At 34.9% G+C, this 18330-nt stretch overlaps 1 protein-coding gene across 2 annotated transcripts in view; it reads right to left on the reverse strand.

The window, feature by feature from the left end:
• The window catches only part of LOC131074672 (uncharacterized), a 147351-nt gene that overhangs the window by 22547 nt on the left and 106474 nt on the right, over positions 1-18330 (reverse strand). For both annotated transcript variants that reach the window (XM_058011346.2, XM_058011345.2), the window contains one exon: positions 9662-9787. In XM_058011346.2, the coding sequence (XP_057867329.1) occupies positions 9662-9787 (126 nt within the window). The remainder of the gene's footprint in view (positions 1-9661; positions 9788-18330) is intronic.

The following is an 18330-nucleotide window of genomic DNA, read 5'->3' on the forward strand; positions in this document are numbered from 1 at the left end:
AGTCATTATATCATAAGAAACCATTTTTGTAAGTTTGGGAAGTTTTCTTCAAAGTTTGTGAGCTTGCAGTACATTTCAGATTTCATACTTGCTCAGTTTTTTGATAATTTGTAGTAAATGTATTTTGATATTTATAACTGATTATGACAGCAAATATGATGTACTTCCATGATAAAAATCAGTAATATTTCATAATACATCAGTTCTGTGAAAAGTTGGTTGCAATTTCGGGGTTTTTCATGTCCATTCCTAACACCTAGTTTGCATTGGTTTTTGTTGATTCGCAAAGTATTAATTAAAGAAGTTTAAAGAAGTTTCAGATCTGATAATTTCTTTGTCAAGGAACATTTCACTTTCGACCTTTTTATGATGTTTCTCAAGAAACTTCTGGAAATCAATATTTTAAATCACTTTTTTAAAATAATAGATCTTATTGCACCGAAAAGTAATTTAATTAAATTATTTAACGTTTCTACTCTAGCACTCTAGTCACTATGGCTTCATAAATAATTATTCTATATCATCTTTTAATATGCTTATTTGACAACTTACAAATAATTATTTAATTGTTAAAAATTTCCTGCATGATCAACTAAAAGTACGAAAAATGTAAAAATAGTCGAGAAGTAAAATCTAGAGGCACCAACATGCTCAAGAACTCATTCGGATTTTGACTTACTAAAAATAGAATTTGCCTCCAAGAAGCTTATAGTACACCAAAGAGTCAAAAAATTAGTACAGCTCCCAAGAAGCAACAACCACCTCAACATGATCCCTAAAATTCATTGTAAATAACTAAAATCCAAACCAATAAACATCTCTCCCTCCAAGAAAGCTAGATCCAACACAATTACAAGAATGGTCGGAAAAGGGGACATTAGATTGCACAATTTAGCCCTATGATTGGGTGTATGCAAGGGTTCCTTCCTTTGTATTTCATTATTTCATTTTAGAAATTAAGTTTTAGAGAAAAGTTTTAGGAATACGTTTAATAGATTTTTATAAGGATTTGAGAGTTTGGAAATTTATTTCCTTTCTAGATTTTGCATGAAGCTTATGGCGATGATGAAGATGCTTCCCTTATGCTTGGAAACATAGATGGAATACTCGCAGAGTACTTGGCGAGTTTTGAAAAACTCACAAGTTTTTTTGCTGGGCGAGTATTTACACCATTGACTCGCAGAAGAAACTCGCCGAGTTTTTGGAGAGTTTTTAACTTGGCGAGTTTTTCACAAAAAATCGGCAAGTTTTCAGGAAAAAATCGTCTGCATTAAAAAAAGGGGCTCAAACATGTCAAAAAATTATCTCATTGTTTTTTTTCAAGTCAGTCTCATTCTCTTCATCAGAATATATACATGAAATATAACATTTAAGTATAAGAAATCTTATACTTTAAGTTATATTTCATGTATATATTTGTAGGATGTTTGAGAGTGGTTTCAAATATCTAGGAGTTATAATGCAAATTCTAGGTTTTAGATCTTCTATATTTTCCGACTTAGTCAAATTTCAATAATCAGTAGGCTCCTATCAGCATTCACTAGCTCTCTCTATCTCACTCACTTTATCTGCCCCGAATTCTAGACCTATATATCTCCCTATCACTCTTCTCCCATCCCCTCTCTCTACCACTCTCTCCTCTCTCCCCCAAGATCTAGAACTATCTCTCTACCCCACTCTCTCTCACCCTCAGACCCCCACAAGGGGTGCTACCCTCAACCTCATTTTGGCGAGGTGGAGGAGCCACATCGGACTCCTAGGACTAGACCCTCTAGTTCTATCTCTCACCTAGTTTTCATTAGAGCTGGGAAGAGGAAGATGTAAAATGTTTTGATGTAGTATTTACTTTTAGTTTTACAAAAACAATTTGCTATTTCATTTTGTTTCAGTCTATCAGCCATCAACATTCCACAAGACAATGCCATTTTGTACCCAATTTGCATTTAAATCAATCAAATATATCTAGACTCAACTTGTTTCTTTTGTGTACTCATTTATTGACTCATTGGATGCATCTCCTCACTGAATTTTGCAAAAAAAATGCATTTCTAATTAAATTTAAGCAAATTTTTAAGTTGCCAAGTTTTTGCCGAGTTTTTTTTCGAGCCTTGGCGATTTTATTTTTTTTGGCGAGTAGTTCAACTATGCTTGGCAATACAAGTTTGCTGAAGGAAATTTTCCTTACTATGTTTACCTGGGGAGCTTGGGGAGTCCATAAACATTTCAAAAGGCTTTGAAGATGAAAATTGGTTTCCCTTCATCTCAAGGTTTTTTCTTACAAAGGTAGTTATTTTCTTTGGTTTAAATAAATTTAGTTGCATTCTTTCCTCACAAAAAACTATGAAACAAGTTGACGTTTATTTTGCCATGATTTACAACTTGTTTAACTTATCCCATTTTATTTATTTTATGCAAAGAGAACTTGTAGAGATCCTTCCATCCTTTCGTTTAAAAGACTGCTTGTATTTGAGTATTTAGCTCTATGGTTTGGTTGATTCAGACCCTTATTTTCCTTAATAATGCTTTGTATAGATTTAGTTCTCTTAAACTTTTGTTGACTTGTCAATAGATCTTATGGGTTTAGTGTCAACCTATTTGTAGCCTTTATGTGAATATGAGTGTTCTTGGTTGGAGGAAAAGACTCCTTTTGATGGAGGTTGTTATGCTTCCATGTTTCTTTTGTTTCTTTTCAACTTCTTCCTTATTATGTTGTGTTAAAACCATCAATGGTTTCGGTTATGAGTGACCCTGGTGTAAAATTCATATGTGCCTTGAGAGAGACCATGTGTTTGGAAACTTAATGTCTCTTGTAACAAGGCACTTGTGAACATCTTTGCATGCCTAATGTGATACCCTCATAACATTCCTAAGATAAAACATAATTGTTTGTGAAACCATGACTCTTCTCATTTAGCTTGGGAGTTGACTAGTGTAGGATGGGCATCCATAACTTTTGATAATGACATACAATTAGGAGGTAGCTCTCTTCCATTGGCCTTCTTTAGGTGCATTCTTGTTTGACATTCATTAATAGTGTTATGAAGATCTTTCATTTGTTACAGTTGAATAAACTCGTCTAATACAGATTGCTTCTAGATTTAGTGTGTATATTTTTTTTAATCAATGTTTTGGATCACACTCAAAAAATCATCATTAGAACAAAGAAAGTGGAGGATAAGGATGCAGACTTGGTCTCAAAAAGAAGAATGGGGGAAGAAGGGAATGGAGAACAAGGAACTTGACCTCAAAATAATATTAAATTAAACAAAAAAGAAAGTGAGAAGAATAAATTATAATATTAGAAATTATTATTGTAATTATTTAATAATTATAGGTCAAATTATCTCTATCAGTTACAATAGAAGAACCAAGAACCAACCTTAAATTTGAGTTAGCAAAATAATAGGATGAGAAGAAAGATAATATTAATGATTTATATCAAGAAAATAAATATAAAGGTATGTGCCACCTAGTAATAAAAAACAAACAAGAAAAGAAAGAAAGGTTTAAATAGGAAGTAAAGACTATATAAGTATACAAGTACTCACCGAGTTTAAAACCAAATGAGTAGTCACCTGAGAAACTTGCCGAGTCCAAGCAAAAAGATCACGAGAATGTAGGTTATACATAGGGTCGTGCCAAAAAGAAACAAAAAAGTGGTAGAAAATGCTGAAAAATATGGAATCCTCCTCTTAAAACCCTTAACACCCCTTCCCACTTTGCACACAATAGTGACAGCACTCTTGCACCCTTGTGAAAAGATTGGAAGGGTTCCTTAATGAACTTGGAAGGAAAATTTGAAAAATTTAAAGCATAGATAAGTAAAAAATCATAATAATAATAATAATTTTTGCAAGAATTCTACTTCATTTTGGCTGCAAAATCTAGCATATAGGTTAAAAACAATTCATCATTTCCTAAAACTAAGTAGTATTACTATTTTTGTATTTAAATTTCAAAAAATTGGATTCATCACCATTTTTTGATCATTTTTTTATTTTTTTAATGAATTCATTGTTAGCAACAGGTTTTTTGTATACACAACTTATTTTCCTGATTTTAAACTTTTTTGGGGTGAATAAATTGTTTAGAATATATTAAATTAATATTGATTTAAACTAGTTTTACACTAAATTTATGTTGATTTTTTATATTTTAGTGATTAATGTTGAGTTTAGGTTAAAATTCTTGTAGTTAAAAATTAAAATATTGAGCTTTCACTTTGTATGTTTAGGTTAGATACATCATACAATGGCAAATAGAGATGCTTTTAGATCAAGTTCAAGCTCAAGCTCAATCCAATCAGTGTCAATTATAGGAACTTGCCCTACTAGAGATAAAGAAGCTGCTTGAAAATATGTTATACAAGAACCTGTTGTGTTGCAAACACACACGCCCCACTGCAAATTTTGACCTCCTCTTTTTCGCTTCCTAGGTTAGTAGTTGTTTGCTTAGTTTTAGTTAGCTTGGCAATAGTTTTGTCTCCTACCTCTAAAAGAAAGTGATGTCTTGTCAATTCGAATGAATGCATAGGTTAATACATGAAGTAGGTGTGAAATTCAATCCTTGGATGGGTAAGTCGAGTTAGGAATTCAAGTCCAAGATAAGGTTTAAACGTGCAATCCACCATATGGACTAGGAAAAATTCCATGCTTGAGATTAGAAATGTGCAATTGTTCCAAGGAATGAATATAGAATTTGTCCAAATCCAAATCCAAGGGTGATTTTCAATTGGAAATCCAAGTCCAGCATCCATGGATAGACAACCTTCAAAGATGAGAAATGGGGTGAGATTATGGAAATTCAATCAATAGAGCATGGAATTGGAAAATATTGTCAAAATTGTCAAGTGAAAGTTGTCAATGTTGTCAGGACAAGTTGTCACAAAAAGTGAAACAAGGAAAATGCTAAGTATGAATAATGAGGAAATTTCCAAGGAATGTGATACCATGGCTGTTATTTTTAGTACTTTCAGATTGAATAAAACTCAGAAAATCAGAATTAGTTTAGACTAGGTTAATTAATTTATTGTTTTCCAGACTTAAGCATAATAAAGGAAATGAAATGCACAAGGACAAAGCACAGTTACCCTGGGAAAACCTCCTAGGAGGAAAAACCCAGCCAAAGGATCCGCAGATCTGATTAGGATTTTGAATTCAACTGAACATTACACACTTATCTGGAGTATAGAGGTTGCAGTCACAAGGAAGAAGAGATAGAAGCCTTCACAATTAGTTTGCTAATGAAGACTATGATTTGCAGTCCTCCTCATCGGATTTTTCTGTGCATAGCAAGGGTAGCAGCACCTTTCAAGTAGCTCACAGTCCTTCAATGGAGTTCTCTATATTTTGGAGATAGTCTGCTGCCTTTTATGAAGTTCGCTGTCTTCAATTAGGGATCTGCTGCTGTCTAATGAAGTTTGCTGTTTCCTATTGGAGATCTGCTACCATCTGGTGAAGTTCGATGTCTCCTATTTAGAGATCTGCTGCTATCTAATGAAGTTCGCTGTCTCCTATCTGCCTTACTATGACTTTCGCTTTCACCGAATATATTTTGCATTCCATGAAAACCTGAATGATAATAATGAGAAGTATATGATACATTTATAGGAGTCATATTACTTCTTAATTATGTCGGCCTTCTTTGCAATTGAACATTTTATTTATTTTATTTTAATTCCTTTTTAAGTGAGTTGAAATAGGGTCGGCCCTATCAAGGAGGCGAGTTGGGTTTGGGTGAAGCGTGGAAGCCTTTTAGGTGAGCCGAGAGGTATTGGGCCTGGCCCTATATGATGGAGGCGGATTCCAATGTTGCCCAAGGCAATTGGAATCCGCCAGCCCTAATTACCAACAACAATGGCAAGTAAAATTCCTTGTCAAGATTGCATTTTCCGACATTGACAGGAGAGGAAAATAAGGGAAAATCTAAGAGCTATCCTTGATAAAAAATTTATAGGAAATCAATATTTTTGAAGTGAGGAATTCCTAAATTGAGGTTTGAAATTCTTGTTTGGAATATGGAATTCGAGGTTGGAATGTGGAAAATTCTTGTTAAAGATATGTAAATTCAGTGCACAATCCTAAGTTGTAGTAAGAAATTCCAAAATGGAAATAAGAAATCTCATAAGTTCAAGTTTGATTGCCCCCCTCAAGATCAAATTTCCCTTAAGCATTTGTGGAAAATCCTTAAATAACCTTCATCTATGCCCTTGTTTGTCCTTGACAGAATCTAAACCGCCCACCTTAGTCCTTCATCACTATGAATTTGTGCCCAGCACTTCGCAATTTCCTTAGCAAGGCAGAATTGCTCTCAAGTTTTCCCTATCACACCTCAAAATGCACTCATGATTCCCTCCTTATATAGGAATCCCGCACAAGTTTTGATCAAGTCAGCTAAGGAGAAGCACTATTCCACCTTCATAGAGAAATTGCACCCATGAAGAATCCTTGTGGCCATTGGAAATGTGCTCTCCTAGGATCAAGTCGGCCTTACTAATGGTAGAGAAAAACAATTTAAATGATAATTACGCTGGCATTGTTAAAAAGAAATTGCAATTCCTAAGAGAAGTGCATATGGATGAAGAGAGATCAAAGCCATTGACCATCATTCAAACACATTTAAAGTAAATGAAGGGTGAAGTTCGCAAGTGCAGGTCTAGAGCAGAGCAGAATTAATGTTAGATGCAAGTTTGAAATGTGTTTTGAAGGCTGAGTTTGTATTTATACCATTCAAGACAATTCAATTCAAAGCCAAGGAAGCTGACCTCTTGATAAAGGAGATCAAAGAGGGATAGCCAACCTAAATAAAAGATATGAAATCCTTCCAAAGTGAAAGCGCTAAGGGTGAGGGCGACAGCTGACTTGAAACAAAGAGATGAAAAACAAATTTGAAAACCGTGAAAATCCTCCCTAGCTGACCCCCTTGCAAGAAGAAGAAATTGTCTTATGATTGCATATATAGTAAAGGATTCAAGCAACCATTCAATTCAGACTAATCCAAGAGAAGAGATCAGCGAATAAGCACAGATAAGGAGTAGAAGTGCAAGGCTCATCAAGAGCAGAGCAGAAGATTTAAAACAAAGAAAATCAGACTCCAAACAAGCATTGGAAGAGAAAGAGGAGCGAATTCAAGAGTGAATAAGGGGTAGGAGTGAATTCCCAGCAGGGCAGATAAGGGCAAGTTTTGTCAAGGATCGGATCTGAAAACAAAATCAAACCTTGACTTAGCCAACTTCCCTTGTCAAAGGGATGAAATTGATGCATTAAACGCATATAAGAAGGTCAGAAGATCATTTTCTAAAACTCATCAGGAGCAGATTCCCATCAGAGAAAGGGTGAATTTGTGTAAAAAAATCAGACCCTAGGCAAATAGGATAGAGAAGTTGACATTGAGGGCTGAAGGAAGTAATTTGTGAAAGGAAAAAGTTAAAAAAAGCATACCTGAGTGGATTTTCTTACCGAACTGAGCATTTTACAGAATTGGAACAATCATTTCAATAATTTCAAAAAATATTTCCAGATTATTAAAGATGAAATCAGAATTTGTTAGCATTCATTTTTCTGGAAATAAGGGTTTGTAGGTCATTTGGTGAGGCTTTTTTTTTATGATATTTTTTAACAAATCCAAAGGGATCTGAGATTCAATTCGTTTCATAGTGTCTTGAGGGATGATTTTCATGAAATAATTTTAAGTTCTTCATATGAATTGCAAATGCAAGAACTTTGAATTTTCATTGTCATATCTCAATACTCTTGCATAGCATTTATGTTTTTGAGAATCAACTCACAATCATGATCCAAGGTGTCTTCTTTGTCTTTTCAGGTTTGATGCAAGGAGTGATGCATGGGTGAGGCGAGGAATGAACGTGTGGTGTGATGAAGAACAATGTCAAGGTAGGACATCACAACATGGAGGTGCTCATGATCAGGGAAATTAAGGATTCTCAACAAGATCAGCTTCTCTATTGATTTCCTTAAAGATGTGTTGTACAATTAACACTGCAAATGACTCTAATATTGGCCATGCATTTAGCAATATAATGTTAATTTTCCAATTTGGTGAGCCTTGATTGCAGATGGCATTGATAATGACTATATAATCCCCTGTTTGCACATAACAATTTACAGACCTGAAGGTATAAAAGGAATGCCTATATTTTGCTTCATTGTTAAGAGTCATTTTAAAGCTTCTTTAGAGCTGAACCAATAAGCTCTCCTGAAGCATTTCAAACTTAACAAATTATCCATGCAAGAGATTGGCAGCGAGGCAATGTATAGAAGAATGGTGCCTTAGCAGGAAGTAAACCAAGCAACAGACATAAAAAATACATTTACTTTCCAGGATTTTGTAGAAAAGACATTATATAACACTGAACCTGGGAGAAGGAAGGTAAAGGTATGAGACAACCACTAAAGAAATTACAAAAGAAATAAAAGTTGTCAAGCACTCGACTGAAATAAAAGTGTAGATGAGTGAAATAGTGAATGAACTGGTCTCCGGGTGTGATAGAGAAGAAAGAGGCTCACTAGACTTCCTGCCACAAGGAGTGTAAAAATAATTATAACAAGGAAGAGGCTATGAGGGTTGCTCAAAGTTCCATAGGAATTAGGATGACAGGGATTTTAATACTGAGGGGAACAATTTGCGAGAAGTATGTACCAAACAAGAAGAAGAATGACTGGAACATTTGAATAAATCCAAGACTAAGCAAATAGAAATATCCTACTCAATGACAAGTCCAAACCAGCCATTTTACATATAGAAGTTGAAATGTTTTATGGGCATTGTAGGAAAGAATCACTGCCAATAAAACCCAAAGAATTAGAACAAAACATTTAAAACATAAGATCATAACAAACAACAATATTCTATTCAATGTGGACAAGAATGTGTTGAATATTCATCCAACAGAGAACATCAGGGATGCAATAGAGTTACAAGGGAGAACGCCTCATTTCTTGTCCATGAACACATCCTTGCTGACTTTTGTTGAATTATTTTATCTATTCTTCTCGCTAATGGAAGTAAAACTATCGCTCACATAGCCAACAATTTGTGCTGAATTTTTTATGGAGGACCAAGAAAAAAAAAAAACCAATCCCTGATATAATGTTTCCTCCTCTTCTTTGCTTGGTGCTCATGTCCCAAGAAAAACTACAGAAACTCACACTACAGTCACATAATCAGTAAAAAGTAACCTTCGATCCAACATTATATTATAGATTCCTGTCTATCTAGATTCTTAACCGTACGTGGACCCAAAAGAACACCTTTATATTTTTCTGATCTAAAATCATGTTAATAAACATCCATATAATCGGGTCAACTATGCTGAAGCCTGTAAGTATAGAACAAGAAGTCAGATTTAACCATATAACCACTCTCAAAATGATAATAAACATGCTGAATATCAACTTTTATTGACTTATCATTCAATAACACCAGTGTCATATGGCATCCACATCACTGCTTCTTCCCTGACATCTAAATAAAGCTCAGACTCTCATGATTTTAACAAAGATCCAACCAACATATAATCATCTGCAGATGACTACATAATAGAATGATATTACAATCATACTATTATTATGCAAAGAAGAACAAAAACCACTGTATGCATTTATAGTACAGAAACCTTCTTATAAGTTGAAATCAAAATCACCTTACAGATTGTACGCCCAGAAGCTAGATGAATAGCCTCAATTCCCTCCTTTTGATGAGCCACAAGAACATTAGGAATCCACCAGAGTTGAGTATGATTTGTTATCATGGGAAAATAGAGGTTCCTCTGTAGGCATTGGAAAAAAAAATGTTAAGACTTCTTTGCTTACACCAAGTAGCAAATATAGGGTAATGTATATCAGTGTTCCTAGTCTTGTAAAATTGAGCCCACAACATGACAATCAAAGCTTAAAAAATGCATCAAACCATGACCAAAGAACAAATCAAAGAAGGCCTAAAACATGACCATGGTAAGTCAATGGATTTATTTACTCTGTTAACTCTACCAACCTTGAATTGGAAACTGCTCGCTTATCAGGAAAAGTGAGCCTTGAAAATTCAATTTTCAATTTAGAAATGTATCAAAAAACTTATACACATGTTGTATCCATCTTTTTTTTCTTTTCTTTCTTTTAAATGGATATCTATAAATGAAAAAACCATTTAAGAAATATGTTATTTCTTAGGAAAAATCCAAAAATGTTTTGAGCCTTACAAATCCAGAGATTAAAGATGTGAATTGTTGAAGGTAGAAGCAAATTTAAGAGACCAGTTTTACATTTTGGATTAACTTCCCTGTTGAGAGTTCATCACTGGCATTACTCCTCCTGCCAGACCATAGTGATCATTTACATGTTTTCACTTACTAGGGCATCCTTCCTATACCTATTTTGAACACCCAAGGACAATCTCAGCTTTTCTTGCACTCTGTAGAAGGCAATAACCATTTAAAATATATAGGTTTCATATATAGCCTTATAATTATAATATCTAAGTGCTAACAAAAGTTGAAATTAAGATTAATATAGTAGTTGTTTTGCTAATGAGAACCAACTAATTGTTAGATAGAGAACATTTGTTGATGTATAAATATGCAATACAAATTCAACACACACATACTATTCATGATATAACACAGTGGATACCTCGTTTATGTTATGTACTTGAGCCTCTGAAGTCATATTTTATATAGTGGAGTAAAAAGATGTATGATGATCAGCAAATACATATGCCAATTATTTGTACAAGCATATTTAGTGTTTGGTTGGTTAGTTGGGATTACTAGCTGTGTCTGATATAAGTGGTAGTTCTGGGTAGTTCTCCAGCAGACATACCTTACAGCCTACAGCGATCCATCCTATTTCTGATATCTTCAGGCACATATTGAAAGGATAACTTCTGTGTGCATTGTCCCTAATGGCACTATTGTATATTATGTAGAATCATTTCACATAAATGCTATGACATATGAATAAAGTGCTTAAGTGTATTCCTTTTTACCTCTGTCATGTGTGTAGTTATATCATTTGGTTATGAGTAGTCAACTGATGTTTTTGTGACATCTTATTTTTCTCAAGCAAGTGTTTTGCATGATACAGAAGATTCCTCTTGTACAGAAATTTGGGAGATACAAGTCATGTTACTCAGACTCCCACTCTGCTTTGTCCTGTCCTATCTGAAGGGACTCCAAGAGTTACATTGTAACTCCTCCATTTTTCTCATTCCTCCTCTTTTCATTATTCAAAAATACAATCTTTATTTTATGCTCACATGAAATGTTGCACATTCTTCCCATCCTACTTGTCTTGTAGGCATATCATAAATATTGAATTTTTCATTTTCCTTCTAGTCCCCTTCTTTTCCTCACACCTAAAAACCCTATTTTTATGTTTATGTCAAACCTTTTGCACATTCTCTTTAGTTATTACAAGGAGTTTTTTAATTCCCCTTGAAAAGGATTCTCTCTTCTCACATAGTTAATGGATTCCTCCCTAAAGGTATTTTCCTTGTATCAAAGATACATCGAATGAATACAAATCTAAACTTACAAATGGTTTTTGCATAGTTACACGGAGACATGTCCCCCTCAAAAAACATTGTGTTTCCAAAACAAGGACGTCCTCAAGACATGAAAACACCAGGGGAACATCCCCCCACCACACACCCCTTGCCGTTTTCATGGCGTTTCCCTCTAAGAGGGGGCATCTTTGAGATGTTTAGCTCAGGATACACCAAAAGGGGTTGTCAAGACGTCCTCGAGATGACCAAGCGTCCCTCAACCCTTGTGGGGATGTTCAAAAGTTTCCCACAGAAAAGGATGTTTTTGCAAGTTTTTTTTTGAATAAATGAAAAATGTTACTTCAAAATGTCCAACCTAACCTAATTCGACCCCAACCCCAAAGGCCTCCCAAAAACTTATGAAAAGAGACATATGGTCTCATTATAAAACACAAAAAAAACAAATCAGTTAGTAGAGAGATTCAGCTGGAAGGAGAGAGAGCAAGGCTGCTAGGATATTCTTTATCCTTGCAAGACGAAGACATCAAGATTCAACACTGTGATTCTAGATTAAAGGTAGGCATTCAAAACCTTATTTGTTCATGATTGAAAACCTATTGTTCATTCAAAACCCTGAATACACTGCCCCTTTCTGTCATTGTTTGGCTTTGTTGTTAGTGTTTGTTGATTTGAGTTTTGAGTTTTCATTGTTCGATGTTTAATTCAAGATCAAAAATTTAAATTCACCATTTTGCATTGCTAATTTGCTACAGCAATTGGAAATTTTTCTTTCCCCAATATTTTGCAATAGTTTTCTATTGAAGAATACAATAGCAAATGCCAAAAATATTGTTATTGTTTCTAATTTGACAAATTAATAAATTATGACAGCAGCATATAGGTTTTCTAATTTTTTTAATCATTGTTTCTTGCTACATCATTATCATTATGAGTTCTCACAACATGAGTGAGGATGAGGGTCAAGGGCAAGATGTTGAAATAGAGATCGAAAGTGAAAATGAATCATCTGATGATCCTAGCATAGAAGCAGTGTGGGTTGACACTAACACTCAAACTGAAACAAGTTCTATTTGGAGTCAAAATAATGGTTGCTCTTCTCAAATCCTGCAAAAATGGGCCAAGGGACCTGTAAAACAATTTGCATCTAAGGTACCAGCAGAGCCTGGGAAAGCTGGGGGCACCAGAATGTGGAAGTGCAACTTGTGTAAACTTGAATGGTTAGGCAGCATGACTAGAGCTATTACTTACTTCCTTCTTATCCGAGGCAACGGTGTAGATGTATGTAAAAAGGTGGAAGGGAACCTGAAATATAGGGTTGAAATATTAAAATTATGGGGTTGTAATGAAGAAGTACCTACATCTGTGAATTTGCCACAAAAGGGTAGGGGTCATTGGAATTCTATAGTTTCTACTTCTACTTTGCAGAGTCTAACGCCACCAAATCCATCTAGTTCAGGGGCACCAAAGCCTAAGGGGAAGCATAAGATGACTAGTCCTACAATTTCACAACCATTGGCAGATTTATTCAACGTGCAAGCAAAGGATGAGGCAAATGATGCCACTGAAAAATTCTTCTTTGCCAATGGCATTCCATTCCATGTGGCTAACTCTCCCTATTATAAGGCAGTTATGGGAAAGATAATAAGGGCGGCACCATTATATGTTCCATTAGGGGAGACTAAATTGAGGACAACAATCTTGGATAAGAACTATTCCAATATTCATATATTGAAGGAGAAGATGAAGAGTACCTGGGTCACAAGCGGATGCAGCATAGTAATGGATGGGTGGACAGACATTAGGCATCATCCACTCATCAATATCATGGTTACATCTACAGCAGACCCTTATTTCCTCAGGGTTACTAATTGTTCAGGGCATCGCAAGGATGCTCATTTTCAGTTCCAAATCCTCAAAGATGCTATAGAGGAGATTGGGCCACAAAATGTGGTGCAAGTAGTGAGATGCGACCCACATGTAGAAAGCTGCAAGGAAGTTAATTGAGGCAACCTATAGAAATATTTGACAACTCCTTGTTGAATACATGCCATAAGTAATGCACTCAAGGACGTGTATAATCAGCTGAATCAAAACAAATGTCAATGATGCTAGAGACGTGTTGATGTTTATCTACAACCACCACACTTCACATCCACTCTTCAGATCCTTCTCCAAGAAGGAATTCTTGAAACTTGTAGAGACTCACTATGCATCATACTTTATTCGCTTGGAGAGGATTCTTGAGTTACAAGAGGCATTGCAACTAATGGTTATGACAACATAATGAAATTGATGGCCTGAGTTGAAGACAAGACAAGGGTTGACGGTGAAAGAGGGGGTGAAGAATGATGTCTTTTGGGCTGATGACAAATATATTCTCCATCTTTACTCCAGCCTTCTGAGTTATTAGATACAGGGATTCAATTGCACCTTCCCTTGGAGAGTTGTATAAGTGCATTGATTCTATGCTTGATCAAATGAAGGCTGTTGTGCGAGAGAAAAACCCCACATTGCAATTCTACACCAAGCAAATTCAACCGATCATTCAACAAAAATGGGAGAGCCTCAACACTCCCTTACACATTGGCTACCTATGCATTGAACCCAAAGTGGTACATAAAAAGGTCCGAGAGAATTACACCTTTAGAGGATGCTGAGGTGAAGGATTGGTTGATTAAGGCCATTGAGAAAATGTATGATCCTATAGATGCCAGCTTAATTCGTACTAAGTGGACAAAATTTGCCAGCTTAATTCGTACTAAGTGGACAAAATTTGCCACTCTTGGGGGATATTTAGAAGTGGTCAAGATAGATTTGGAGACTATGTCACAAGAGGACCCCAACTTGTGGTAGACTATGCATGTGCCTAGATCTTTGACTACTATTCTAGCCACTCGTTTGCTGTCCCATATTTCTAGTTCTTTTGCTACTGAGAGGAATTGGTCTACTTATAGTTTCATCCACTACATTAAGAGGAACAGCCTTACTTCTAGGAGGGCAAAGAAGCTTGTGGCTGTGCATAGTGCCTTGCATCTCATTGACCCCAACACACTTAAGTACAAGGAGAGTCTAACAACCAAATGGGATGTAGTGTTAGAAGAGCCAACACAGAATGATGTTGATGCTAGACAGACAAGGATGGTTGATATTGGTCTAGATGAGCTTGAGCATGTGGAGTCCAACAATTCCAGGGATGGGGAATTTGGTGAGGAGCTTGGGGATGATTAGAGGCATCAGGCCATTAGCCATTGACTCATGAATCATGAGTCATGAGTCATGAGTCATTAGTATTACTATTTAGTATTTACTATTTATTTTTTAAGTTTGAACTTTGAACATTGCTGATAGTAAACATGAATCATCATTATAAAATTTTGAAAATTCTCATTTCGATGTCGATATTTCGGCTTTCAATATTAAAAACTCATACTAGTTAAATGTTTATAACTTAACGTTCACAATTCAATGCAATCATTCCAATGTGTTTACTTATTCCTTATACAGTTATACCTTTTTTTATAACTAATTTTCCAAGTACGATATGTATTCTGTTGAAATGTTGTCAATGTCATTAATGTCAAGGTACATAAGCAAGAACAATGTCATAAGTGGTGTCATTACTGTCAAAGAAATTGTGATAGAGATATTTGCGAGTAATGGTTCATGAGGGAAATACAACTCTCAGAAAGAAGCATCAATCTAAGTGGTGGACAGGAGTACAGTGCAGAATAATGTTTGTTTAAAGCAGCGACAGATTACATATGCAATGAACAGAAAACAGTGGCTAAGGTCAATTACACAGCAATTTATGTGATCAAGAAGAAATTATTATATGCCAGCATGCAGGTTAATTACATAGAAATTTGTATTGTCACAATGATTTGATTGTGGATAGAAGAGCGGATGCAAGAGATGATTGAAGATAAAAGATACACAACAATTTACAAAGGAGGTGATCATATTGATAAGACAACAATTAATTATGTAATGAGATGCAATTATCATTAAGGAAGATTAATGACAGTTTATGTTAGTCAGCAATGAAAATTAAGAAAAAGACAAAAGCAAATAAGACAGAGTCATATAAGAGAAATTGTCTTATCTCCCAATAAGAACAAAATTGCAGCAATTCGATTTGGTTAAGAAGAGACAAGATTAAGGGGCAACGAATGCTTTTTGAAAAGGCATATAAGACAAAAGACACATAAGATAAAAGGCAAGAAAGAAGACTTAAAGAAGGTAATATTAATAATTATGGGCAACACTTTCTAAAGACGCTACGATCCATATTAAAGACAAACATTAACATGATAATTATAAAAAAAGGCAGCAATTTAATTAAGAGTTGTTTTAATAAAAACTATTATTATTATGTATAAATGCAGTAATTAGTTAGAAGAACAAACTAAAAGGTATGTCTTTTGAATAAAGACATCACTCTCTTAAGAGAAGAATATCTTCACAAAGATTTGAAGGTATAAATAAAGATGGTGAATGAGGGTCAAGAGTGTGTGGTGAAAAAGAATATAATATGCAGATTTTAACGTATGTAAGTCAAGATTTGAGAAGAGAGACAAGTATGATATTTGAAGATCTAACAAAGTAATCAATGTGTTTATTTATATTAAGATGACAAACCTTTTAAAGACATTTGCAAAAGTGAATAGACGCACCTCTTGGGTGAAGAGGTATGATAAAGTAGTATAAAGAAAATATAAGAGTGCAGAAGTAAGTGTGAATGTTCCTGAATGTAATATCATATGAAAAAGGATAGATTGTGGAGGCATAAAACAGAAAAAATACATGAAGATTAGTGAGCAGATATATGACAAAGGCTTGAGAAGATTTATGAAGATCTTGTGAAGCAAATTACGAAGAATTCATAAGAAGATTTGACGGCAAAGGTTTGAACAGATTTGTTTAGTGTTATAGGAGTCTTGGAGCAGACCAAATAGCAGATTTATAAGTGCAGCAATGATAGAATGAATGTTCAGTTGAAAGCAAATGCATTAGAATAATGTTTTAGATTGTTCTTCATATTGATTTAAAATAAATTCTTCATCACACAAAACGCATCAGATTCAGTTTACCAACATAGACTTAACAGACTTAAAAAAAACAGTCGCCTTAAAAAATTCAGTCAGGGCAATCCATTACACCACTGCCAAGACACCAAGGACAACAGGACATTGTTAAGGTTTCAGTGATCAGATTATGCTTTCAAATTTATTTGACAGTTCAAATTATAAATTCGATCTGTGATATTAATGATGCTCTGCAGGAGATAGATATGTCACGACACAAGGAGAAACTCGACCTGATTGTTGTTTGAATAATACGGACTTGAAGATGACAATGAATTCGCAAAGGAAGGAATCCGATCTGCTTAATAATACGTGATCTGCCTGTGTATTAAATATGATGTAATTGTTAACACGAGCTGCTGCAAGAGATGGATAAATCCTATATGCTAGATGTGAAGATGTATTTTATATTCTTGTAACTTTGTAGCCTTGCTTCTTAACTTCACTTCAAGAGAGAGGGAGATCAAACTGATATAGGAGCATCACGTCTAAACAAATCAACACAGCCCTATTAAGCAACACGTCTCCCAACCATCATGTCTCTCTAACAATCGGCTAGACATAACACGTCATCAACAAGAAGATAAAACGACATGAATCAAGAATCAACATGTCACTAGTTAACATGAATTAATAAGTAATTAATTCACACTATGACATAACATACAATCGATTAACGTATGAATCGATTCATATGCAATATGCATTACATAGAATCGATTAATATATTAGTCGATATATGTTGATTATCTCAAATAATTGAATCATATGATAGTTGATTCGATACAATGTATATCCATAATTATTTTATTATAACAATATAATTAATTAGTACTCTAAGTTGATTACTGACTGACTGACTGACGCTAATCTTCAACACTCCCTCTTAGCTAGGGAGGTAATATCACCTCACTGTGATAACAAACAGTAAGGCATATCCATAGACATCACCTTATGTGATGTCCACCAATATGGCTTATCCACGGATATCACCTCACATGATATCCACCATAGAGATTTCCTAGAGTAATATCCACCATTATGGCTTATCCATAGATATCACTTCACATGAAATCCACCATTATGGTATATCTAAAGATATTACTACATGGCATGTCCACGGATTTCACGTCACATGAAATCCACCATGAATATCTCTTTATGTAATATCCACCATTATGGCTTATCCATGGATATCACGTCTCGTGATATCCACCATTATGGCATATCCATCGATATTACTACTAGAGATATAAACCATTATGACATATCCATAGATATCACGTCCCATGATATCCATCATAATGGTATGATCAATCAATATCATAAGATTGTCACCTTACGATAATGATCAGATGTACAAGTGTTCAATATTGAGAGATCATCACCTCACAATAATGTTCACAGGGGCTCATCAAGCACTGAACCAAAATTGTCATGGAGTCACACACATGACATCCACCATGAACCATATCAGAGGGTGTAGATAAGGGCTTTCTCCTTAAGTCTCTCTCAAAGAGAAATGCAATCACAAGAGTTTACACTTTAAAACATCTTTTGAAAAGAAGAATACATTAGTGAATAGCATACCTTTCCACCATGTCTCTAACATAGTGATACTTGATCTCCACATGCTTTGACCTTTCATGAAATACATGGTTGGAGTCTGCATCACTCTTGGTGTATTCCAAGCTCACCAAGTATTCAACTATCCAGGAATATCATG

The sequence above is a fragment of the Cryptomeria japonica genome, chromosome 4 (genome assembly GCF_030272615.1).
Source record: "Cryptomeria japonica chromosome 4, Sugi_1.0, whole genome shotgun sequence".
NCBI lineage: Eukaryota > Viridiplantae > Streptophyta > Pinopsida > Cupressales > Cupressaceae > Cryptomeria > Cryptomeria japonica.